This window comes from Phasianus colchicus, chromosome 8 (assembly GCF_987193195.1).
Source record: "Phasianus colchicus chromosome 8, bPhaCol1.hap1.1, whole genome shotgun sequence".
NCBI classification, from domain to species: Eukaryota; Metazoa; Chordata; class Aves; order Galliformes; family Phasianidae; genus Phasianus; species Phasianus colchicus.
This window is the reverse complement of record NC_143443.1, coordinates 11345517-11372055: the sequence shown is the minus strand read 5'-3', so window position 1 is coordinate 11372055 and position 26539 is coordinate 11345517. Positions and strand designations below refer to the sequence as shown.

The following is a 26539-nucleotide window of genomic DNA, read 5'->3' as shown; positions in this document are numbered from 1 at the left end:
AACAAACAACAGCTTCCTGAGAACTTGGTTCCAGCAAACTACACTTTCTACCCAGCAGTAACATTTAGGTTTCCTACTAGCCATAATAAAATGGGTATTTGGGAATGGTAATGGCATGAGTACCAAACCTTAGCTGTTATTAAAGCTCAATGAACAGTCTACTGTTCTAAGTGAAATATTTCACACATATCCCCTCCAAATCCACCTGTCACAAACAAGCCAGAATGTGAAGAAAAAAATATATATCTATACATGTATCATTTATGAAGTGCAACATAACAAAATTGCTTGTATAAAACTAAATTAGCAGAAACAGACATGAACTTCTCAGAAATCAATTACATCTATGCCTCTAACATCTTCACCTTTCCCCCAAAAAATAATCACATAATTTTTTCCCCTTAAAAAATTGCCTTTTGAATTTTTTTTAGCAAAAAAAAAAAAAAAAAAATTCAAAGAGCAAGGACAGGTTTAATTGCCCTTCACACAACAGAATTTACCTAAACAAATCCTGTGACCAGGATTTAACCCCCAAGTATTAACACAAATGCTTTTTGCCTCCTCCCACATTTTCACAAGAGACAAAGGTTAGAAGCACATGACTCATATCACCATTCTGACCAAATTTCCTGTCAGGTTGCTTGTTATCTGCTTGTTATCTACTAAACTCTGCCCTTTGAGAAGGTATGGAATGAGTAGCTAATTCATTACCAGTGAAATATCTGATGTTTATTAATGATGTGAGGATATATTTCAAGAAGGCATCAGGTTCAAATTTTCACAGAGCAGCATATCATACACCGTTGCTGAACACCGCAACTGAAGAAGTGCACAGCAGATTGCTAAAAGCAAAGGTAGGCCTCTCAGCCTACATGAGTGTGTTTCTCTGAATGCTTCACATAACTAGTCACAGGTGGAGGAAAAACATCAAGGACCTGCATCAGTGTAAACATGAAATGCCAAAGAAGTTATTAAAATAGTATTTTATTTTAGGAATAAAAACTAAACAGAATCAGGACATGGATTCTATTTTTTCTTTTTTCGCATTTCCTTTGAACTACTCTGGTCATTTCTTTTTGAAGCAAGGCCATATCTACCACTCCTGTGCTGATCCTGCCACTCGCTTTCCAGCTGTCTCAGCATCTCTTGTGTTAGAAGTCCTTCACGTAGCAACCTGTTGGCAAGAGATCCACGTCCGTGGCTTTTCAGATCCTCCTGCCTTGTGGCAGACCGATAGGCTCTCAAGCTCTTTCCTCTTCTTTCTCCTGGAACCTCTAGTGCAATGGAGAGTGGCTCTGTGGATTTCACATCACGATGGTCTGAAACCGTCCTAGCATCTCTCTTAGTCCTTGAAAGAGGAAAGCCTTCTGACGTAACTTCTGCTGCTCCAGAAGCAGCACCAGACTGGGAAGCTCGGATCAGCTTGGTGATGTTGCAGACACCAATTTGTATAATGTCATCTAGTTTCTTCTGAATATCCCGGACGAGGGCAGCGTCAGGGAACATATCCATGAAGCGGTAACTGAAGAGGTGAAACACAACAATATACAGCTAAACCTTTACATTAAAGAACTACTGACTGGGACAAAATAGAGACATATATTATGTTAAGTAAAAAAGAAAATGTATTAAATGCTGTATGGAAAGATGACTGTATTTAAAGTGGTATTTGGTATGCTCCAATCTGGGATACCCATGCTCCTAGCTCTCTGCCAGTCACACACTGTTCTCTGCAGAACCCATGACTTGCTCCCACAATACAGCTACATCAGCATTTCCCAAGACCTTCAAAGGTGAGCCCACACTATGCCACATACACACTGCCTGGAAAGACATTGCTTTTCTAGGACTATACATCACAAATATTAGCAGAAAAAAAGTGAATCTCAATTACATATACCTTAACCACAGATACAGGTCAAAAACGTCATGAACAGCTTCGAGGTGTACTAGTTCCTTGATGTTCTTTGGCGGGGCTAGTGGCCATTTGGTGTGTCGACAGAGCCAGTCAAATGTCAGAGGCTCATTCCTACTGAACTGTCTTGCAAACTGGGGGGGAGGGAAGACAAAAAAAAGTGAATTCAGTGAAATCCGCAGTTATTCAGAAGGGAAGAAATCAAACTATCGTTTCTGGAATGAATTGCATTATTCAACTTATAAACAAACAGGCTATTTACACTCCTTATAACTGACTGAACGTCCATTTGTACTCCAATAGCTACACTCTAGCAAATGTCTACTGAAACCCTCAGAGCATAGAACTGAATGAAGACTTAGTAGTGTAGTCTGCACCTAGATAATGTTTTTATGCCAGTTTATTATCAAAGGAACAACCACTAACCAAATCAAAGTAATTCCAGTGAACTAAATTCCCTTGAGTCTGTATCCAATACTCCAGAAAATACCTGCTTTGTTTTACACAGCCCAAATGCCACACATTCTTTTACTTAATTACTTAACCCAGGAGTCATCTCTCCTTTCCCAGACCTCATTAACACAATTTGTCCATGGACCATGCACAAAGTTAAGCTGCAAAAGTACAGAACTATCCAGAAAAACATAACAGTGGAGACATATGATTTCACCTAGCAGAACAGACTTCGTGTTTTCTACTCTTCTTGCTCCTGTTCCATTAATTATCTTGTTTCATAATCTTCAGGATTGAGAAAATTATATTAAATGTGTTCCTTGACTTAGCAAATGCTTTATTCACAACCAAGCAGATTAATCTGCAATAACAGCCCTTCTGAAAGATAGACATCTCTGCTCTTTTACTAACAGATAAGCAAGACAAATAAGATTTAAATTAAAAAAATACTCAGGAGCACTGATGAATTTGTGTAACTACTTCCTAGCTGGCTAATATATAATATAATACCACATATAGATAAAATACCAGCTTTTTTTTTTTTTAATAGCAATGGGGGTTACATTCACATAGGCCTTTAACAGTGCACTTCCCTTCAGTACTACATTATGCCTTCCTGTGCCTCTATTACTCAAGATCTGAATGTTTGGTATTTTTTTTTTTAAGAAGGGACAAGTCATTTTTTAAACTCTTTAAACTGGTCGATAAGCTTTTAAGGAAAGTCAGCACCCATTTTTTAAAGGCATAAGTCTAAATAACATCTGTGATATGAGGTCACAACATGTTATTAAAAATGTTTAATATAATCCCTAAAAAGGGAAAAAGATGATAGTGTCAAACAAAGTAAAAAGTAAACACACTTGAAAGAAATTATTAATTTTGAAAAACTGAAATCAGCTGACTAAAAATTCCCGAAAGGAAAAGAGTTTATCCAGGCCTGAAAGCTGAACTGATGCAACTCTGACATCAAATTCACAGGATTACATCCTGTGGGATTTCAATTCTACATAACTGTGTTTTCACATCAATCATCACATTAAATCCCACACTCCCCTAGGTTGTTGACAAGCTAACACCCTGAATTAGTGCCACCTTTTAAAGGACTATTTTTCATGACCAGAATTAAGCATTAAGAATGCTCTCAAATGACCTAACGACAAAACTCCCAATAAATACAGCTGCTCACTGCACCACAATATGCTTAGTCTAAAATAAAGTTGACATTTTCTGAGGAACAAACAATAACTGACCTTCAGCAATGTGGTACACACAAAAGGCTCTTTTCTATTCAAGGGTGCAGTGCAGAAGACGTATCGTGATCGCAAATTCAGTGGAATGTGCTGAATCATATCTGCTAGAAATTTAAAGTCGTCGATATTGCAGACAAAGTAAAGCCCATCAACTTGTGAGAGGCTCACAAAAATATCCTGTGAGAACATCATCAAACAAAGAGGTTTGTTAATACAGAAAGGAGTTGTGAAAGTTTTTATTACCAAAATAATAAAAAAAAAAGGATTTGGTGGTTTAAATGCTGGTTATATTGAAAGAACAGTTAAATATCAAATGTAATCCACAGTAATAATTTTTTTTAAAAAAGGAGGAGGGGGAAGAGGGAGTAGGAAGATCAGAAGAACTACCTCTACTCTTTGAAATGTGATTTTCATTAAATTCTCTGACACAGGCTCAGAAGAGAAGACATAATGCACTCACTGTCCTTTAATAATTTCAACTGGCATTTTCAACTGGTCTTCTAAGTACCCAATGCAGTTTTCAAGAAATGTACATTTTAGCTAGAAAGAATACTATCATAAAAATCAATTACTTCCAGGTTTGCCACTTAGCATGGCGCAAAAAGCTGACTTTACAGTACAAAAAAATCAACAACTGAGCTATTTTTAGGCCAATGCCAGGAGCAGATCTATTTTAAGAAGAAAGGAATCAAAAGATAAATATAGTGTTGCAAAAGAGGAGTCCAAAGAACACCTGACAATTATCCAAGGTTTGGAGAAATAAGAAATGCCCTGTGCTGTTAAGTGCCTACAAGACTAGTTTCTCTGCTGTATATCTTCTGAAGATTTTTTTTAAAGTTCTTTAGAAAAGCACTGATCTTCTTAACAAGATATGTGACTGAATACTTAAAGATATCAATAACAGACTTTTTTTTTCCTTGAATAAATCTCAGTACTTACAAGCTAGCCCTGAAATATACAAATTTTAAAAGTCTGCTGTCACCCTACCAGCCTAAATCTTCCAGATCTCCAGGTATCATCTTTTATTTCTAGATTAGAAACTGTATACTTTGTTATATAACATTGTAACATCAGCAAACAATGCATGCCTCACAAGCTGTCATGCTCCTGATGTACTGGTTTCTAAGAAAACAGCAACAATGAACAATGCTATGGAAGCTAATAATTTCAATTGTTCTTACAATTAGGTTAGATAGAGTGGCGTCAGGGAGATGATAAGCAAACATTTCTATCTGCTCAGGAGTAGGATGTAGGCCAGCAGCCTAAAGGGAAAAATAAAGACAACATTTTCCATTAATTCTCAGCATTGTTCTTATGCTATTGCATCAGATACAAAATCTAGAAAGGCAAAACTTCAAAGCACCCTACAGAATTCCTTTTTTAGAGCATACTTATCTGGAACTTAAAATCTTCTATGTCTGAGCTTTTAATTCTTAAAAATATAAGCAGTTTCAATATAACTGAAGCACATCTGTACAGACCAGCTAGTGAGACTCTCACCTTCACAGGGGGCACAGACTCGCTCAAGATCTCCTTCAGCTGCAGCAGGTCATCACGGTGCATTGTAGTGACTTCTCCTTGCTTGAAAGACGAGCCAAAACGCCCAGCTCTGCCTGCAATTTGCAGAGCCTGAGAGGTTGTAATTGAATCTATTTCCTTCTCTCCTTTTTCATTGACGGTTGGCTTTACAATTGAGTTAAAAATTATTCTTTTTATACACCTGAAATATATGAACAAAAACAGAGAGAAATCCTTTTTGCAAACCATTTTCACTACATAACCTACTGCAGAAGAATGAAAGCCTTATTTTCTAAGGCCTCTTCTCCTGTAAAATAAATGGCTACAGACATTACTTAGGAATATATCATATTCAAAAGGGCACTGCCGCACCGCATCCCTTAGAGTCACATCCACACTCTCCTAAATATCTCCAGGGATGGCAACTCCCACCCTCCCTGAGCTGCCTGTTCCAATGCTCAGCTACTCTGTGAAGAAATCCTTCATGACATCCAATCTAAGCCTCTGTGGGTTTAGACTGAAGCAGGTTCCTCCCATCTTATAACGCAGAACTAGGTCAAATAAGCCATTCAATTTAAAGCTTAGTTCTTCACAGTCAAATTTATCAGTACTTCAGAATGAAACTATTATGTACTGTGTGAGGAAGTGAGGAAACTAACACAGGTATTAGATCCCAAAAAATCATACTATAACCTGTCCAGAGTACTTACAAATTGAGTCCCATTCCAATGGCATCTGTAGCAACTAAGATTTTGCATGGGTCATTGGGATCATTGAATTTCTTTGCCTGTTCAAGTTTTGTTCCTAAAGCAGAATGACAAAAACTTCACATAGCAAATTCTTCTTATAAAAGAAATACAGCACATCACTAAGATTAATGACTTTAAAGTAAGTTGAGAAAAAAAAAAACTTTTTATTTGGTTGGTATTTGGCTGTGGTTGAGGGTAGAGGAACAGGAGAGATTTAAACCATTCCCAGAGCTGCTGACAGACATAATTTAATTAAGCCTATATAAAGAACAATATTAAGTATTAAATGCTAAATAATAAAACGTCTAACACCAAGATTACAACATCAGTCAACAAAAATCTTTCACTATATTTAAATGCAACTAAAACTTCATTTTAGAAGTTTTTCTACAAAAGCATCAAAATCAGAAGATTCTTTTAAAAATGAAAGGAAGAATGCTTTACCTGGTGGCAGACTGCCATATATGACAGCACATTCTAATCCTCTAGCTTCGATCTGTCGACTGACGGAATAAATGTCATTCTTACTGAAACAAACAATGCAGTCCCCAGGCTGGAGGTTATCTAAAGACTCTAAGGCATAATCCAACACAGTAAGAGGAGTGAGTCTCTTGTAGTTTCGGACCTAGAATCAAAGCAGTTATCAAAGATAACATGATTTTAGATGAAAAATTCCTCTGGAAGATCATACAGCACAGTTACCATCCCAACTGACCATAACACTGAGGGACCTCTCACAGACCATAATTATCTCTTCAGATCATTACTGGAAAAAACGTATAATTGCATACTTGCAGCACTTCTCAAGCTTTAGACTACAAATCTGTACATCAACTAGATTGAAGTGAAGAAATACATGGATTACATAACAGTAGCCATTCTAGTAAGAAATAAGAGTCTGTTTTCAATATTTCAAGTCATCCAAATGTTGTAAGTGGCCCCCTTTCACAGCTACACAACCCAGCAATCACAGATATGTAAAGCCACACCTATTCACTAGGAATTATGCAGGCTGGATTTTTTTAGGATCAAATTGTGATGTTTTTAATAAGGTTCATAAAGGAGCTTTCTGAAGACAGCAGCTTTTACGATACGAAAATTGGGTTTCAGAGATTTTTCAATCGCTTTCTTCTAGAGATGAAAGCTCTTTTAACTCTTTTTCTCATCGTATAAGGAATAACAGATCAAGTAACCAGAGCAAAATGAGAGAAACAGTTCCATCTAGGAAGAACAGAACTGCAAAGAAAGCCACTACAGAGCTGCAGCATTCCCTAAGGAGAATTCAGCAAAGTGATTACTTTTCTTTAAGAAAAATAAAACAAAAAGAATACAAACACTTTATAACATTTCCTTCAGTTTACAGGAATTGAGAAACATTCTAACAAGAATAAGTTTGATCAGTGGTATCCTAGACAAGAGCCCACATTTGTTTTCCCAGCAAGAAGAACTTGATGTTCTATCCATAACTTCACAGAGCTAAAAAGCTTACTTCCACCTCCTCCCCCGTAGTGTACATGAGCTCTGTCACCAAATCAATGGCAGCACTTTCTCCACAAACATGGATCTCTTCTGCACAGAGTCCTAAACAAGACCCAGTGAAACAAAATACAAAACATTACACATTTATATCCAAAGTAGATTGGCTGACATAAAGAGTTACCCAAAAACTACATGTTGCAGCTAAACAATTGAGGACTGTACATTTCACCTTACATTATATTAAAAACTCATTATTTTTATCTACCCATGAACAAAAGTTAATTGCCAACACCGTCAAGCTTACCCAGAAGGGCTCTTGTCCAAGCCCATCCTCTGGCAGGATCTCTGATCATCTGAATTTCATCAATCACAGCAACTTCATCTTAAAAACAGCAAAAAAAAAAATTGATGCATCAAGGAGCAGCAGTACTACACAGAAATATCACAAATGCTTTCCAAAAAACGTTGCTGAAATCAAGCTAAACCTCTACCACCAAAAATGCTGCACTACAATGACCCAGGTTTTACTGAAACTGCTCTAATAAAGTACAGAAATGATTCCAACAGGAGTGAAAAGGAATAGCTGTGTTACCTCACAGTGTCTCAGCGTTAACACACAAAGATCCCATAGAAGTCAGTGAAACAATTGAGTATACGTACAAGGTGTGTTTGTGCTGCACATTTCAATGGTACAAGCAATATGAGAAGCTTGTCTGGCATCTTCAGTGGCATACACACGCTCTTCTCCTGTCACCAAATCACATGGCACATTCTACAGGAATTCAGAAAACTCATGTTAAATTTCTTCATTACAACATAATCTTCTTCCCAAAGGGGGAAGATATCAGTTTCTTTAAGCAGCTTCTAAGCCAGTATTCTGGAAGCTATCCAGAAAATAACTCCACAGCATTTTGAGACTTGTGCCCTGTATTTAAGTCCTATTAGACTGAAGGGCATAATGAAGAGGTAATATCCTTAATTAGATGTCCTCCTCCATTTCTGCAAAAAAACTACAACTTACAGTTAACAGCACAACCAGGCTGAACCCACAAAGAGAAAATAGCAACAGAAAATGAACACATGTTACAGGGATGGCAAGATGGCATACGCTCTGGAGAAAGCGATGTTCTACTCTGCCTAAAGCTGAAACGACCGCGGGGAACTGATACTGCTACAAGTTTGCCAAAAGCACCGTACTAGGAATGCTGCTTCATGGACTGCTTCAAGCAGTTACAGTACTTAAACAACATGCATTCATGAGACTGTTCCAATACTAAGCGTATGGATAAGTAATATAACATACTGACAGCAGCATTACTCTTTTGGAAGATCTCATGAGCCAGAAGTTTTAGTGGACCACAGTAGATTCCAGATTTTGCTGTCAAAAATCTCTGGATAGCATGGTATGTTTTTCCACTATTTGTAGGGCCAGCATGGAATATTATCTTCCTCTGAATAGCCCTGGCTTCTGGATACCTAAAACACACACAAAAAAAAAGATCTGTTGAACCTATATCTGATGTTCTGGATACTGATTTAGGTGACATTCTTAAACATTTATTATTAAACATTTATTTAAAAGCTTAAAGACTTTAGTGGGTATTGGAAACATAAAGATCAAGTTCTTAAATACACCAGTGTAAAGAGGTTCCCATGTCTTACATACTCACTGCATTAATCATACAATCCTTTCTAAAATTTAGATTTAATTTTACACAGTGTTGAAAATGACTCTCGCTGCGATGGTCTCTCTCTTTGGGTACATTAACATTTTAACATTCCAACATACTAATTCCTAGATACAGCCAAAAGACAGCTTTCTGGAGAGCCAATACCAACTCAGTTATTTTCACAATTGATACAACCATACTTTCCTCTTAATTGATTGCAATATATCTTGTAACACAGATAAGAATTTCCGACATGAGCTATTATAAAAACAAAGGAATGAAACTGAAAACATTATGCAAACATACATAAAAAAATTTAGTCCACAAACTTTGAAATTCCAAGTCACTAAGAAAAGGAATCATCACAATCACTTGTGATGTTCTCACTGACCAGTTGGGCGGCAATCTTAAATCGCTGATCTTGCGCAGATCATCCATACAGTCCAGCATTGGAAAGATCTGCTTTGCGTGTCGCAAGAAAAATGGAAAGAGATCATCCACGTGACCTGGAAGACAAACGTTTTTAAGTAAGCTTATGTGCTTGTCTGAAGGCTGGCATCTTCATGATACATTCTGAAAAAACTCAGTGCTACTTCCACCACACGCTCATGTGAGGCTTTCAGCTTCTGGCTCTCTGTAGAAAACGAGAAACTAACACGAGCACGTGAGCTCACAAAAGAGCATGGAGAAATATCTTAGATCAGTTCATTCAGACTCTTGCTAGTCTCCAAGACTACAGAACTTCTACATAAGAAGCTATGAAAAAGCAGGGTGAGAAATTATTTTTTCTGTCCCAAGATCTGAGTCTTTTCTCCCTAAATACGTGCTGCCTTAGAATGAGGAAAAGCTTCTAGAATGTGTTTGTTGATAAACAGAGAAAAGCAGAGGACCTCCAGAATAGTTTGTAGCTTCCTGAAGCCACAAAGGCTCGGGTTCCTATTTCAGAATTTTGAGACCCTAACCGCTAAGTAAGTAAATTAAAAATCAAAAATAAAAAGTCAATTCAGAAAAGAGATCCAAGTTCACCATTCACAGTTCTGCTTGCAGAGCAGACATGGGGTCTTAAATTACTATCATTAAAAACATACATACAATGCTAAAGTTCAACCTCTGGAGAAAGTTTTTTCTACAGTTACCAGCCAGCATTGCCTCTTGGTTAAGTGCTGTTAACTACAACACATAATGCAGTAAGCAAGCAAGCAACACTTTTGCCTACTACAGGATGAGGGAAAATGGTTTTAATCTGGAAGACAGTAAATTTTTACTAGATATTAGGAAGAAATTCTTTACTGTGAGGATGGTGACAGACTGGAACAGGTTGCCCAGTGAGGCTGTGAATGTTCCCTCCCTGAAAGCATTCAAGGCCAGACTGGATGGGGCTGTGAGCAACCTGGTCTAGAGGAAGGTGTCCCTGCCTATAGTAGGGGAGTTGGAATACGTTATCTTGAATGTCCCTTCCAACACAAACCATTCTATGATTTTGATTCCACTAGTGCCACACAGAAACAGAAAGCGGCGACAGAGCTGTGTTCCCAAGTTTCTCAAGGGCAGGAGAAAGCTCTCAAAGTGCCCCCTAGTGATAAAGGAACACATCGAACAGTGCAGTTTTCATTTCAGCAATGAGCAGCTGCTACAAAGCAATGGGCTTCCACTTGCTAAAATCTCCACCTCTTTTGTTCCCACTTCAGAAGGTTTAAAGACAGAACACAGCCTGTGTTCTGCATGGTAGGGGGGTTCACAGATAGGCAGGTGAGTACAGAAGCCAAAAACAGGAAAAAAAAAAAAAAAGCACATTATCTTAGAAGCACTCCAGATACTTGCCTGCACCACAGCATATATCATTGAGAATAATATGCAAATCAGCACTCACAGAACTGGATTCCATGATATATTTCCTAAAGCTTATAAAGGCTTGGTGAAACAGGCGAGCTGCAAAAGATAATGAAAATCTGAATGTGAGTGGGATCACAACACTGTATTTGTGAACAAAACACTGATGTGGTCTACCAAAAACCTATTCCTTCACATGAAATATTGCAAATAAATTTAAGGTTATTTATTTGAACCCAGTGAGAGAAGCAACATAACCACTGATGTGAGAATCATGAAAGACCCAATCTACTAACAATCATATCCAAATAAAACCAGATTTCACATAAAAGAAAATCTTAGAATATTTTCTTACCATCTAATCCATTTTCTGCTCCTAGCCTTTGGATTTCTTTTCTCTTGTAAAACTTATTTAAGTTTTTCAGAACTTCACCTGCAGAAAAAGAATAACATTTCTCAGCTTGCTCAAAATGAGGTCACATTTTGCTGATCCAGAGCTCATGGCTTGCAGTCTCATGGCTCTGGAGAGAGGGACTCTCTGCCATGCTGAACATCTCAAATGACTTCTCCCTGTATTAACCACAGTCACTGATTAAGGCTTTTGTGGAGGAAGACAATCTTAAGCTGCAGTAGAACAGCTTCTCTCAGTAGAGACAGGAAACCATAAGCAAGGGAACCTGCAGCAAGCATCTTGCAAAACAAAGCAAGAGGTACATTTTGGGGGCGGTTTGTATTGCTGGTTTTTTCTGGCCCCTATCAGCGAGCAGTAGGTTTTAATGTGAAAATTAAATCTGCTTGAATCACTCAATTAAAGCTTTTACTGAGCATCCTCAGAGACCTTCTCTGCTTCTAAGACAGACACTCAGGAACATCTGGCAAACCAGGTGCAGAGTTCTTCCTATTTCTCTGCTAAAATAAAGGTGGGGAGAAGAAAACTTAGCAGGCTTCCTTCAAATAGATCACAAATTAAGAGATTTGACATGAACATCCAATTACTATGAAGTTATTAATAAGCCCATTCCCTTCCCTGCAAGGGAAGTTCTGAGCTGTAAAAAAAAAAAAAAAAAAAAAAAAAAAAAACATTCACCAATGTACATTCTGAATTCAGTTCATTAAATGTTAGTTAAATCACAATGGCAGAAGTGCCCCATTCCCATCATTAGCAAATCAGAAGTTCATACCAGCCCCACAGATCTCATCAGCACCCAGCCACAAACTTATGCTATTTTTAAAATCAACGTCTACGAAGTCTGTAGGACACAATGCCAGGGCTCACACAAAATGTTCTGTTGGGGTGCTACACCATTATGCTGCACTCTCTGCAATTAACTACCTAATTATTTGAAACCTCTGCCATGACATGGAAAGCTTCCCATTAAATAACCAGAAGATTGCCTCTTTTTCTGAAAAACTACATTCTAGAGCAGAGGTAGCCTATTTTGAATAACAAAAACCACCAAGTGACAAGAGCAGAAAACCAATGCAGCCAGAGCCAGAAGCATGAGAGTGGTGACTACATCCCATACCCCATGCACTGTTACAGCACTGTTATGAATGGATTTCCAACTACAGCCTGTAGACTGCTTCTGGAGTGCTCACACAGGTAACTGAGTAAGACCAAGGCTGCTGTCAGCAGGCAAATATTACTGAACAGCCATCTATATCTTCATCAGAGAATGGTTAAGGGCCAAGGAAATCGAAGACAGATTGGAAAACACCACAGTAGGAGAAAGAATGAGTTCTTCTGAGAAGCATCTCTAGGAAGGGACAGCAGTTAACATGACATCAGACATATCTGAACTCACAACCTGATGGCCTTTACTGCGAGATGAAAAGGTCTGTCAGAACCTTGCCAGACATGTGTCACTATCCAAGGCAACATGACCACCACAGCTCTAAACCCAAAGGTCACAATCCTTCCTAAGCACAAACATTCATCTTAAAAATAAGATCTATCTAAACAAAACAATATTGCCATCACAAACCAACTAAGGTATGGCCATAACTTGATGCACATAGTCAAAACTATGACTGCAACAACAACTAGCAACCAGGGCAGATACTCAAGAGACATGTCCTACCTCAATCACTAATTACCCTTTCTACCATTCACTTCTGTTGTAAGAGTTTCCTCTCAACAATTTTCTCATTCTAGAACGCTACTTTAGCTCACATTCTTCAGTTACTTGAGCGTTACTGATTTTGCAGCACAATTTTTCAATCAGACTTACGTGGCCTAACCCAAGCGACCAACCAATACACTCATTTAGGCATCTCTTCTTTCTGATGCAGGAGCTGCTGACAACACCCACTGTCCTCAGCTTCCACCTCTCATTAGCAAACACACACCCATGCTCTGACAGCTGAAGACATTCAACTGACTTTCAGTGCGCTGAGTGTTACAGCTACAAAGCAGCTTCATCTAGAACTGTGAAGGCGCACGACGTGATGTGCTGCTTTCCCACACAGTAGATTCAAAAGGATCATCAACTCCAACTCCTGGCTCCACACAGGACTGCCCAAAAATCAGGCCACGTATCTCAGAGCATCGCCCTGACGCTTCCTGAACTCAGTCAAGCTCGGTGCTGCGACCACTTCCGTGGGTAGGCCGTTCCTGTGCCCTTCCCAGGTGAAGAACCTTTTCCTGATGTCCAACCCGCCCCTCCTCAGTAAGCTCCACGCCCTCCCCTTGGGTTCTGCCATCGCTCGCCAGCGAGCAGCGCTCAGCACAGCCCCCTGCTCCCCCCCGGAGATCCAAACCAACCGAGATCGCTTTCCTATGCTTCCTATGAGCGGGTTTAACGAAAGTAACAACGAAAGTAACAGGCCACCGCAACGCGTAATTAAGCCCGCAGCTCGGCCTCCCCTCCTCCCGGCTTCCACCCCGCCGTCGGACGGACGGTTCCCGCAGCCCGGGCCCGGCTCACCGCCGCCCCCTCACCCTTATCGAGGGGCCGCGTGAGCTCGGCGCCCACGTCCTCCTCCGCCGCGCCCTCGACAGGCTTCAGCGGCACGGGCACGAAGAGGGAGGTGTCGGGGGCACGCAAGCCGCCGCCGCCGCCCGAGGACGACGATGAGGAGGAGGACGAGGCGGCGGCGAGGCGGAGGCGGATCGCCCCGCCATGGCGCAGGGCGAGCCCCGCGCGCGCGGACAGCCGCAGCAGCGGCCACGCGCACCGCCTCATCGGCAGCGAAGGGCAGCGGCGGCGCAGGGAGCGCGTCACAGGGAGCGCGTCACGGCGCGCCGCCCGCTTTACGCCGCGCATGCGCGGCCCGCCCACGGCGGCCGTCAACATACATGGCGGCGGGCGGAAGCCGTGTCCTCAGGGCGCGGATTCGACGCGCGCCGGGCCGCTCCCTGGCTGCGGGCCGGAACTCCAGCCGGCCTGCCCCGTCCCTGCTGAGACAGCAAAAAAAGAAACAAAACAACAACAACAACAACAAAACACCTGCGAAATTAAAACTCACGTTACCACAAAGGCAGAGCTGGAAGCAGTTTAAGCAACCCCCCCACGAACAAAGACAAGGCAATGCTTAGTGAGAATACAGCTGTTTTAATAAGTCAAATAGCAGCTCAGTACGTTTCTCGTTTATTATACATGGTTGCACAATCTGAGGCTGGTTAAATACAATCAGTTTCAAAATATCTCAGAATAATTTTCAGATTACAACATGCAAGTGACCATGAAAATATTTGGCTTTTTGTTTTTCACTTTATTCTTTAAATTTCTCAACAGGCACTTACATGAGGGAGTTAAATTCGCTTTCTTTCGAAGATACCCACGTGAAGAGAAGTATCCTAGCATAAAGTACACAGAGTCTTTGTCTGCTTTATCAAAGTGCCACAGTAATAAAACAGTTCTTACAGAAATGTAATTCAATTATTTGCTTACTCATAAAGTAAGGTTACCAATGACACTTGCACTGAAGTCAAGAAGCCTCGGTTGAAAGGCCAAGTGAACTACGAGCGCAAGTAGCCTCCCACACAGCAGGCCTCGCGTTGCGCCCAAGCCCCACGTCTGCGAGCAGACTACACGCTCACTGGGAGTAGATGAAGGCTAACCTGTTTAAGCTATTTCTTCAAACACTAAATGCATATGAGATGATCAAGACAAACAATCTGCTGTGCTAGACAAGCTTCCCGTCACTTTGGAGCTTGCCTGGCTTCACAATACCTTCCTAGAAGAGCACATAAAGCATGTTTACCATCCTCACAGGCCTAGACGGATGAGGAAGAGGATCTCCTCTGAGGGTATTCTGCCACTCTTATCAGGATAGTGCGGAAACAGATCGTGAAAGAAGTGGAAACAAAAAAACTACAAGGACCCACGTAACTGTGTATTTGCAAATCAACGTTACCAGTGTTTAGAATCACTTTGATACTTTACCCACTCACCACCTGAAGGTGAAGTCATGAGAACTTACCCAAAGCCGTTAGTTACTGGGCAATGAACCCTCAAAAGTCAGAGGTGACTCAAGTGAAAGGCTTAAGAGAGGAATGGCAAAATGAGAACTGGGGGGAGGGAGGACAAAGACGTTTACTAACGTTCTTTGCTACTGAAATTCAAAGCTTCTTAGAAACCTTGATAAGGTGTCTGAAGGCTCCAGTTACAGTGCATATACATGCAGCTTCAGTTAAACCCTGTCTAATACAGCAATTAGAAATCTTAGGACAAGACCACAAACCTTGATTTTTAGTGTGATTTAGTTATTGGTCTTACTGCCATTTCAAATCAAAATAAATGCAAATAAGCAACATTGGAAAAAGACATGCAATAAACCAATATGAAAAAGGAAATGCTTTTATCTACACCGTGACCTGCAAAACCAAATACACCGGCCTACCATGCATGGAAATAACTAGATTTAAGCTTATGCATATCCAAGTGCATATAACATTGTCAAATAAAAGTAAATATGCAGTATAAAATAGCTTAAGAAAGTTCCAGTGTTTGAGAAAGCACTTTATTTTAAAGGTATATACATACTTGAATGTTTAACTGAAGAACGTTTTAGTAGTATGGTAAATGCAGCACTGTAAGATGAAGGAAGACAGTTGTAATGGGAATTTTGGCCTTCTTTTCCCACAGGCTGCTGCCATCTTTAACCTGCTGAAGCACTGCAAAGTTTTTCACCATGTACCAGTTCACATTTCAGGCTGCTCAGCAGATGCTTGTGACTCTGGAGATTCAAATCGCTGGTGAAAGTTTGTTCGTTGTTTCCTCAGCTTCTCAGGAGCTTTTCTCCATAGAATTATTTCCTATTTGAGGAAGCAAACACTTATGAAACAACTATTTACCACAAAGCCAGTAGCATCATTAGACATTTTTAGGCAGAATAGGTAAAGGCTTTTGGAAAAATTCTGTATTCCATTATTTTCCATACACACTGTACTGTTCTGTTGTTACCACAAGGACAGCACGAATCATTCAGTTTACCTATTTATTTGCAGCCCAAACACACATTTATCTATACAAAGCAGTCACCTCTTCCTTCACAATCCTACTGCTCACTGATGATATTAGAAAGATAATCCTCATTTTCTCAGATTCAAAGTCCATAATAGAAATTGTATGCTCCAGTTACCTTCCATTTTCTAAAGTCATATCACCTTGTCTATCTTTTGGAAGAAAGATTCTGACAGACTTTGTCATAGCTTACATAGCTTCATGCCAGCAACCCTTTTCACTATTCCCCTCCTTAGTAAGTTCTCACAGTTTTCAGTCAAATGTCTTGCCTCTTACTACAGTTTTGTAGTTTCAAACCTGAGAAAATGCTGGGAGTAGAAATTATCTGCAGGAGTTACAAAAACCAAGCAAGCAAATGCATCAGTAACTCATTTTAATCATATAGTCTTGATATTTCAAGTACACGGTCATTTTATGGCACTTAGCATGTGTATAATCAATGAATATACTGATGTTATAATTAAGAAATATACAGGAAAGTTAGGCTAAACAGGTTATCACGCTAAAGAAGAATGGATGGAAAGCTTACTCTCGTCTTGGGCTCGCTAAGAAGACTCCAAGAGGAGTGATCTCCAAAAGAGATCTTTCCCCAGTGGTGGTCACCTCTTAAAAGGGGTCTAGAGAGATGGAGCCAGGCTCCACCCCTTCCAATAGCACAGGAGAATTGCCTTCATTCCCAGGGCTGACTCATTGCTCACCTCAGGTAGCCAACCAGAGGCTCGGGCCATGATTCAGTAGTTCCCATACAGTATTCTATCCTTACTGTCAGTTATCTTCACTATTCTGCAAACTAGGATATTCTGTACATCTTTCAATACATTATTTACACCATACATGAAGGACAGTGGGCTTCTAATATGCTGAACATTCAAAGCAGCATGCAGAACATTCCAGAATTCTGCAACAAGATCCACCTAGACCATACCTGCTGTTTGAAGTATCGTCTGTCTTCTTCATCCACAAGCACTAGATTTAAGAAGTACCTCACTGAAAATTTCTTGTTGACATCTCTCATTGTAGGAGTTGGGTCATAGCCTGCTAAGAATAGTCTTATAGGAATTGATTCACCTTAAAGAGGAAAGTTTCAATTAGTTCCTGAAAACTAGATAACATTAACAGGTTTAGAATCTATGCAAAATAAGAGCAACTTCCGAAGCACTGTGCCCTTTCTTTTCACAGAAGGGAACAGACTTCCAGTATCTAAGGCAACAGCACCAGCAACTTGCACCTCTCATTAGGTTTGATAGTCTAAGGTTTTCTACATATCACCAGCACCAGCTCCCACAGATAGTAATAAGTGGGAGTCTAGATTAAGATTTAATCATCATGCTTAGACAGGGCCTAAGTTACACCACTGTTTGCCACCAAAGCACCTTTATGCTACTGCTGCTGCCTAAGGCATCAACGAGCACTCAGATGCTGCTGACTTCAGGACTCAGCAAGTGTTCAGAGATAGAATGTTTGGTTTAAAAATATAATAAAACATACATCCACAGAGCTAAGTGTGAAATCAAAGGTAGAAGTCAAAACACTCGATGACCTTAAGAGATCTTTTTCAGCCTAGATTACTCTGTGATTCTGTGAAACTGTATCTTGAACTCTCAACAGCTGATCTACATCACGCAGTCAAGCTTGAATCAAAGTGTTACACTGATGAGACACAGCATTTTGAATGCTAAATAAACATAAGAACTACCAGGATCTCAGTGAAATTCCTTAAGTCAATGAAAACATCAGTTTTAAATAGGAAAGAATTTTCTCCAAAAGAAGCTTACACCAGCCACTTTCCTCCTGATTTTTCTTTAAAGTACAATTTTAACTGAGAATGCTGACTCTTCAAAATAGTATCACAAGTATTTACCTTTAACTGGTGCACCATCCATTATTTCATACTTGGCAATTGTTTCAGTCTCTGTTGTGGTACTGGGTCCTGGTAAAACAAATTTTCACTGAGAACACGCTTTAGTTTTAAACCTATCTACCTACAAAGTTTTACCACAGCAATTTCTACTCTGCAGCACTGGAATTACTTTTTTTTTTTTTTGCCTTCCATTATTTTTCAGTCACACATAATTAAAGCAAGCAAAACCATCTCCCAGAAAGAATAACTGCTTCTTACTATCTCCTTCCAGTACTGACACAGCATCTCTCACTACAGCCTCTTCAAGGAGGCCCTCAGTACATAGGCTTCAGATAAGAGACAAGTATGCAGGGTAAGAAACTTCTCCATTCAGAGGCCAACACTAGCAACTGATACTGGTAGGCCAGGCTAAAAACCTGAAACATCTTCAGTCAGCACAAGAGCCACTGTTCTCCAACACCTAAGATGAAGCACCACGTAGGTTAGTGACAAAAGAAAGAAAGCACAACTACCTGCCATTCCTCTACTACTACAGAAGCAGGTTCTCCACACAACCAACACACCAAGGCCCCAGCCACTTGGGAAGGAAGTCATAAGCCACAACCTCTTACTGCCTTCCCAGTACCAGCAGTGTGCAAGCCCAATATGCAATAACCAAACACCTTCTCCTTAAAAACCTATTGGTATTTTCCATCATATCTCATTTAGGCTAATGGAAGAGGATACATTTTTACAGTAAAAAAGAGATTTCATGCCATCAGCTTATCTCTGCAGACACAAAGCAATCTTCAAGATGCATTTTATTCTTTTTTCTTTGTTCATTATCAAATCAAGACTGCTTAAGTTCTTCCATATTTCAGCATGAGCTCCATTTACAGTGGTTTAAGTCAGTAGAGCTCTCCAACACTCATAGGGTCTGTGGCATTGCTCTGGGGTTAATTTGCACAAGATGCAAATGACAGTCAAATGCCGGTGAGAAACAAGCACATTGAGCATCAGTTCAGCCAAAGCTGCAACTACTGACTTCATTCTCCAAGTATGCACAAGGCTCAATACAAGTTGTCATCTCTTTTGGATTTCTTCTTACCAATTCCAGTAATCTCCTTTTTGATCAGCTGCAATTCCATATGCTGAATTTTTATTCTCACTAAGAGGAAATAAATTTTTCCAACAATCACATCCTTTAAGTGATACCTTTAAAAGAAATGAACAGGGGTTTTCATTAAAGAGCAAGCATTCCTTTTACACCTTCTTCAAAATAAGTTACACAGGCAGTTACCTTATCCACCTCTTACTCAGATATAACTTCCCTACCAAGTTAAGCATCTCAACCAGACCAGTGTAATTAGCACATTTCTATCACTGCAGTACCAGTAAAGGAAGTAATGCAGTTCTATTTAAAAAAAAAAAAAAATACCCAAAATATCTGCAGTGACTTTCCCATTAGTACTAAAGGCAAAACAGACTAGGATTCCTCATAGAAGGCCATCATAATTAGTAAGCAAACAGCTCAATACAATAGTCATTGAAAGCGCTGCTTTAAATTTCAAATCTGTAGAAGCCAGGTTCTTCATCAAGTAGAATCATAGATGGCCTGGGTTGAAAAGGACCTCAAAGATCACCTAGTTTCAATCCCCTGCCACAAGCAGGGTCACCAACCACCAGACCAGGCTGTCCAGAGCCACATCCAGCCTGGCCATGAATGCACCCAGGGATGGAGCACCCACAACCTCCTTGGCAACCTGTTCCAGTGTGTCAGCACCCTCTGTGTGGAAAGCTTCCTCCTAAGTATTTTGTTTTCTACCTTTTTCTTCCAAGGTATTTATTAGCACATTTCAATCTAAGTCACACTTACTTTGATTTATTGTATTCAAATTCTATATGAAGACAGTCTTCAATGCCTACTTCCATTTTAATGGAGTTGTTTACATCTGGGTATGTAGCAAGCTGATGAACAATCAGATCGTATTCTTTCACTATGTCTGACAGCCGTCTCACTATTGTCACTTTTAGAAAATACCTAGGGAGAAAGCCACAAAGTTAGCCAGAATTATCCAGCACTGGAGAGAAGAGGAACAACACAATTGCTAAATTATGGAATACCCTGAAGGGTAGGAGGGGAAAAGAAGTCCTAACAGATACAAACCTCAGTCTGACATTGGCACCAATGTAAGATTCATATGGCTTCTCAACCTGCATGAATTCAAAGTCATAGCTTCTGCTCTGGGTCAGCTCTCCAGGTAAGGCGAGTTCCTTCACTAAGTTGACAAATTCATGTGTATTGCTCTTGTCATTGAAGAGCTCTACAGTTGAGGAAGATAAAGTAGAGCAGGTTTCAGTGCTTTGTTGTTGTTTTTGTTTTGTTTTAAACCAAAAATAATACATACAATAAATTAAAACATTAATTGCAATTATTATTCATCCCTAGATCTATGTCATGCGATTCCCACTGAGATGATAAAGCTACATCTTACTGTTAAAAAAAAAAAAATCACTTTATTTATATAAAAAACAAGCTTCTCCACAATTACCTACTAAAAATACCAGGCAAGCACATAGGCAGCAGCAGAAATGAGGTTTGGGGTTTTAGTTTTTTTCTTTCTTCAGGTGTTTTGTTTTTTGTTGTGGGTTTTTTGTTTGTTTGTTTGTTATTGTTTTTTTTTTTTAAAACAGATTGAAGCATTCCAGAAGAGAATAACTGTGCAAATAATTTCACAATTCATTACAGCCAATTCGATAGAAGCATGTGTCACTAGTAACTACTTATTTTCTAATACAGGCACAAAGAAAGGTGTGCTTTGCTTGCTACAATAACTGTTGAAGTGATACAAGGTTTTATTTACTGTATCAGTCAGAAAAGCACAGGAGCAGACTTGAAATGTATTTGTAACATGTAGCTGGAGCTGATCTCCAAGCAATGCAGTCATGCTACTGGGGAAGTTTTTCGTATTACTGTATAAAAACTTAAAGGAAATACAGAAAAGTTAAGAAAAGAAACAGTAGCTGAAGTCACCTCTGCATAACATCTTGAGAATTTCTGAACTGTAGCATAAGAAAAAGATCCAGGAAAAAAAAGCATAAAATTCAAAAAACACTATATCTAACTACAGTAGTTCAGAGAATGCAAATCCTATGCCACAGCAGATAAAGAACACATACAGCTACTAGAGGATACACTAAAAGAAGTTGACATATAGGAGCTTTGTTTTTAACCCCCTGCTGTTCCATCATTTCTTTTTTTCCCATGTCTCTTCTTCCAGAGACAGACCACTACAATTCAGAAGTCTAGCACAACTGATATTTTGGCTTAGAGCCTTAAATACAAAAGACACAAGCTGAAAAGAAAAAAATTGAAATGCTTTGAGTTACTTTTCACATTAGCATCATTGGAGACCGTAAGTTAAAAATGGTTGAACTCCGTGTCTTTAGGTTTACCCATGTGCACTGTGGCTCCAAGATTTGAGAAGTCTCTTGTGGTTCTTAATCAAATTCTCAGCCCGTCTGAGATAGAATACTTGCCATCCCAGTTCTCCCTCACACATCATCCACCATTTTCTGACTAAGACATATTAGTACATCATTTGTGTTAAAAAGGGTAGAATATAATCTTTCTTTGATACTTGTCAGCCACTGACCTGACAGGGTTGCAACAGATGAGCCAAATTGCTGCAGCCACATATGCAAAGTTCCATAAACCACACCTACCTACCATCCTCTTCACAGCTCAAAACTCACCAATTTGTCCTACAAATTCAATTCTAATTCCTTGGTGCTCTAATCTCTTGCCATGCTGCTTAGAGACATTTACCTACAAAGACAAAAAAAGCAAGAGTTAAAAGTTTAACATCTTTACTCAATATATGGTCTTAGAAAAAAACAAAAATACATTACTACATGCCTGTGAAAACTGCAATAGCTTCTCAACGGCATTACCTGAGCTTGAATCAAATCAGATGGTTGATTTTAAAATTAATCACTACCTACTAAAGTCCCACTGAAGCCTCTAAGAAAAATCTAACCATCTGCAAGACTGAACTTAGGCAGACCTGAAACATTTGTGTCTCACAATTCAGGATCCAAGCTGGAGCTTCAGCTGTGTTCGTGTAAGCTTGCAGTGACCTCCTTGCCATCTTTGAAGGAAGAGAGCTTCAAAACATCTTCCAACAGTCACATTTGGGAGTCCAAAAAAGAACTCATTTAATCACTTCAAGTCAAGTGCACTTAAGCCTCTTCCTCAGCAGAAAGCAAAATATTCAGTTTAGAGAACTCAATGCAAAAGCAACAAATGACAACATCTGCTAACAAGATTTTTGAATTTGATTTTCATAAATAGACCTCCGCCTTACAAAAACAGATTCTATAATGTTACTTTCCATGGGTATAAAGCATATGCAAAAGTTTCCTCACTAGAGAGCTATTACTAGAGAAATTCCTGTATCTTAAAATCCAATACATTGCTAATATCTGAGTAGAAAGCAAACTAAGTGAATGATTTTCACTACAGTGAAAAGAAGGGAAGAGGCAATAAACTACTGTTCTTCCAAGCCTTCTGATGCCACCGTGCCTTTATTTGTCAGAGCCCCTCAGGCACCACCCAGCTGCTGCTGGTCGAAGCAACAAGTCATCAGGCCAATGAACATACAAAAGTTGTTTCCCTCAGTTTCCTGAGTTTAAGGGCTGTGTTATGAGAGTTTCACATCCCTTTAAGGATCTTTGTAGAGAACCAAGATCTTAGTATGGAAAGGCAACATAAGAGCAGGAAGGTGCTTAGTAACATTAAGTCAGTCAAGACTGAAGTAGGTATTTAGAAGTCAGTGTCAGAAACCAATACTTAGGCTTCTTGGAGGAAAAGCGAATCCTAACTGAAATATTCAGAGAATGAGAATGGCTCTAGTAAAACAAGAATGATGGCAAGAACTCCCTGTGTGCGATACTGAAAGATGAGGAATCCCTCTGGCAATCCCTGCTTCATTTCTCACCTGACAATCCTCACCCCACCAAGAAAAACTCTTGTTGACTCAACAGCCAGCTGAACTTAACACACTGCTCCTCTGATGCAGTTCCAGAAACCACTTCGGGGCATGAAACATAAGGCTTAGCTTCAGGGTATGCAAAGTAGGTTGGCTGCACCAGCCAAAAATTACTCATATGCACATGGAGTTGTGGATTTTGGAGTTCAAAGGGAAGAAAGAGGGGTGGATACAGTTTGGAATAGTTTTCTTGTCAGAAGGAAAGACAAGACTGCACGTGGTCACACAAGCAGCTAATTCACAAAGTCAAGATGACCGGAAAAGATTATCAGAAACAACAAACTATTGAAAGAGCTCAGACTTCCCAGTTGCCAGAATAATTATGATTAAGAAGATCAGATAAAAGAAGATAGTGTTTTCTCTTTGAATAACCCAAAAGCACAGCTCTTGCTTATGTGTTTTCTTTTGATTTTCTACATGCATTACCATCAGCATCAGTAAAGTAATTAATAGCAAAAAGTTACCTTTCCTGAAACAGATTCACCATCATAGAAGAGAAAATGCTTTTCTACTTTACCATCTTCTGTTTTCATTTCTGCTGTTTTTCGCGTTTCTGCATCATTAAGAATAACATCAATCTCACAAACGGGACCAAAGAAGCCTCCAAGAAAACTCTGCAATAAAGAATTCTTAAGTTACTTCCCAATAGATGTCCCATTTTAAATGTGGTATTTAGCTGCAGCTGTGTCCCACGCATAGGAAAAACATTTGTGCTCTCATGAAGTTACAAAGCCATTTTGTACTCAAGACCCAAAACTTAGCAGTGATGGACAGTTGCTCACCTAGCAAGTAATTGCAATCGGGTCAATTTCTAATCATATTTACTGTTAGAGCACAGATTTCACTTTCAAAAAAGTAATCTCTCTTAATCACACTTAAAAAAAAATCTTGTTAACAAGTTTATTCTGCCTCGTTTGGGATTTGGGACAGTGTGTAGTTTTCAGCATGGTCTGTACCCATTGGAACTCGCTGCATAAACAGCAGTAACAGATGACCAGAAGCAGGAGGGGTAATGGAGCAAAGCAAGGTGAAAACAGCTAGACAGGGATCTAACAGAACACAGGAAGCAATCCCCTGGTTAGAAAAAGTTGAATAAGGAACTTTTATTTGCTGCCCCCTCTTGTGCCCTGTCATTCTCTTGGGAATGAAAGAGAGCATCAACAGGTACAGGAGACAGCAGCTTTTCATATGATCTACCTCAGCTATGCCACTCTGCTATCAGATACAGCAGGTGTTTCTGCTTACCTGTAACACTGCTCCAGATGCTGATATACTGCAAGCATTAAATGTTTGTCCTCACCTTACAACAGCACTCCCAAGGCACAAACTTTTGACTATTATCAAACAAGCCTCACTCTTTGACCTTGCTCAAACATCTCTCACAACAAACCACAAAGCAGCGTAGCTGTTCTATGGAAGCTCAGTAAGTTCCATGCTAAATCCCACAGTTTTTTCTTAAGAACCAGGCACTAATCTGCTTTGATGTACTAAATGCTAACTCAGGGCAATGTTTTTGTTCTATTTGTTAAGCACTTGTTTGTTTGGGGTTTTTTTTTGTTTGTTTGTTTTTAGAAGCTACACTCAGTTCTGGATAAGGGCATCCACTGCAGCTGTATGAACACGGAATATCATCGTTCTTGCTTCATCAGCTGCTCAGGAACACATCCAAAACCTGAGATCCTGAAGTAGGACTGAAAACAAAATAACCTACAAGAACAAACAAAACAAATGCAACTGCCCAGCAGCAGGAATGCTGAGCAACTTGCTGCAAGACATGGTGCAATTTGCAGCTGTAAAACAGCCATTCACACACATCTAAAGCAGCTCTGTATTTGCTCAGAAAGCAAGTGGCCCTAGTTCCAGCCAGCCACACAGCTACAAGGCTTCACTTACAGACCTACGTACATCTCTTCCACGTTCTCAGAGGAAAGCAAAAGCAGACAAGCGGGTGGGTGGTCAAACCCAAGGCTGAACAGACCTCTGAGTGCCTGCCAACCACACGCAGGTGCATTCACTACTGAAACAAGAACGGAGGCTTTGGGGTTTTAATGCTGTGTTGTTTAGGGTTTTTTTTGTTTTGTCTTTTTTTTTTTTTTTAAGTAACTGCACACTAGAATTGTTCTGAGTTTGGCTCCTGCAGAAGGGGGAGGCAGAAAAAAAAACCAAACAAACACAAGATTTCAGATTTTTAGGTTATGTTAAACTGTCACATGAGTTACTTTGGCATAGTCACTCTCTCTTTTCTTCAGTTTTGTATTTGTCTTCCAGGTTAGCTTGTGTCTCCACCCCCTCCCAGACCACACAAGGAAGCGCATTACCTCCAGGTGAGCATTACACAGGGTGGTCACACAGCACCTTCCACCCTGCGAAGCTGCACCATGACTCGGAGCAGCCAGCCAGCCCTACCCCGTATCGCACCGCTGCCCAGCGCACCATTCGCACGCTGCAGCTACACCCTCACGCACGAGCTGCGATGTCAGCCCGGGAGGACGTGAGCATATGGAGCAGCGAAAGCAGCGGCCGCCAGCTCTTCCAGTTGCCAGCAGATACTGCCGCAGGGAAGCGATGCGAGACAAGACGTTTTATTTCGAGAACCCACGCCGCGTCTTACTGCGTTCCAGCTTAATAAAGGCAGAGCCGGGCTCCGAGAAGCCGCACGCAACGGCGCCTCCAGCCCTCGTGCAGGAGGTGGGGACGCTGCCGCTCGAGGGCTGGAAGCGCCGCGCGGCGTTGCAGCCGCACCGAAGGCCAGCCGCGGCGGTTTCGCCGCGAACCCTCGGCTAAGAAGGGGAACGCGCGGACGGCGAGGCTCGGGCACACCGCACGCTGACGCCGGCTGCGGCCCGTTACTCCCCGCCGCCCCCGCCCGCGGGCCCCGCGCCGCCCGCTCCCGCCGGTGAGGCGCAGCCCGAGGCCGGCCGCGCGGCGGCGGATCGGCACTCGCCGCAGGCCGGGGACGGGCCGTCGGGGCGGCTCTCCTCGCGCGCGGCCACAGGTGGGCGGCGACGCACCTCCCGGGCCGGGCGGCCGCCTCGGGCCGCGGCCCCGCGCGGGACGGCCGTCGGCGGCTAACGGCCGCCGCCCCGCCCCCACTCACCATGGTCGGTGCCCTCCGCCGCCGCCGCGCGCCACCAGCAGCCGGCCCGCGCCCCTGTCATGTGACACTCCGCGCGGCCGCGCCACGCCCACCCCCCGCGGCACGTGACCGCCCCTCCCCTCAGCGCCCCGTGGCCGGAGGGGCGGTGGCGGCGCGTGCGCGGCGGAGGGGCGGGAGCGGGGGGTGCGGTGACGGGGCGGGGCCGCGGCGGTGATGCGG

The 26539-nt window shown here is 41.1% G+C and overlaps 2 protein-coding genes across 3 annotated transcripts; both read right to left on the bottom strand.

Annotated features, from left to right (window-relative positions):
* Positions 1 to 707: 707 nt before the first annotated feature.
* SUPV3L1 (Suv3 like RNA helicase) lies at positions 708 to 14080 on the bottom strand. The gene is made up of 15 exons (XM_031602894.2): positions 13806 to 14080; positions 11220 to 11297; positions 10856 to 10963; positions 9426 to 9540; positions 8672 to 8840; positions 8025 to 8136; positions 7669 to 7746; positions 7375 to 7466; positions 6330 to 6510; positions 5847 to 5940; positions 5119 to 5338; positions 4800 to 4880; positions 3619 to 3795; positions 1901 to 2049; positions 708 to 1522 (listed from the first exon to the last, which is right to left on the bottom strand). Exons 1-15 carry the CDS (start codon positions 14047 to 14049, stop codon positions 1027 to 1029), a joined length of 2394 nt encoding a protein of 797 aa, XP_031458754.1. The 5' UTR covers positions 14050 to 14080; the 3' UTR covers positions 708 to 1026.
* A 318-nt stretch (positions 14081 to 14398) lies between these two features.
* Positions 14399 to 26450, bottom strand: VPS26A (VPS26 retromer complex component A). 2 transcript variants are annotated; one of them, XM_031602892.2, is made up of 9 exons: positions 26321 to 26450; positions 23688 to 23837; positions 21929 to 22001; positions 20340 to 20496; positions 20049 to 20213; positions 19281 to 19387; positions 18194 to 18262; positions 17258 to 17400; positions 14399 to 16124 (listed from the first exon to the last, which is right to left on the bottom strand). In XM_031602892.2, the coding sequence occupies exons 1-9, from the start codon at positions 26321 to 26323 to the stop codon at positions 16011 to 16013; spliced, it is 981 nt and encodes a 326-aa protein (XP_031458752.1). In that variant the 5' UTR covers positions 26324 to 26450; the 3' UTR covers positions 14399 to 16010. The 2 variants fall into 2 exon arrangements, with proteins under 2 accessions (XP_031458752.1, XP_090001024.1); XM_090144898.1 differs by lacking the exon at positions 23688 to 23837 and having other exon boundaries at positions 26321 to 26405.
* Between the last annotated feature and the right edge of the window lie 89 nt (positions 26451 to 26539).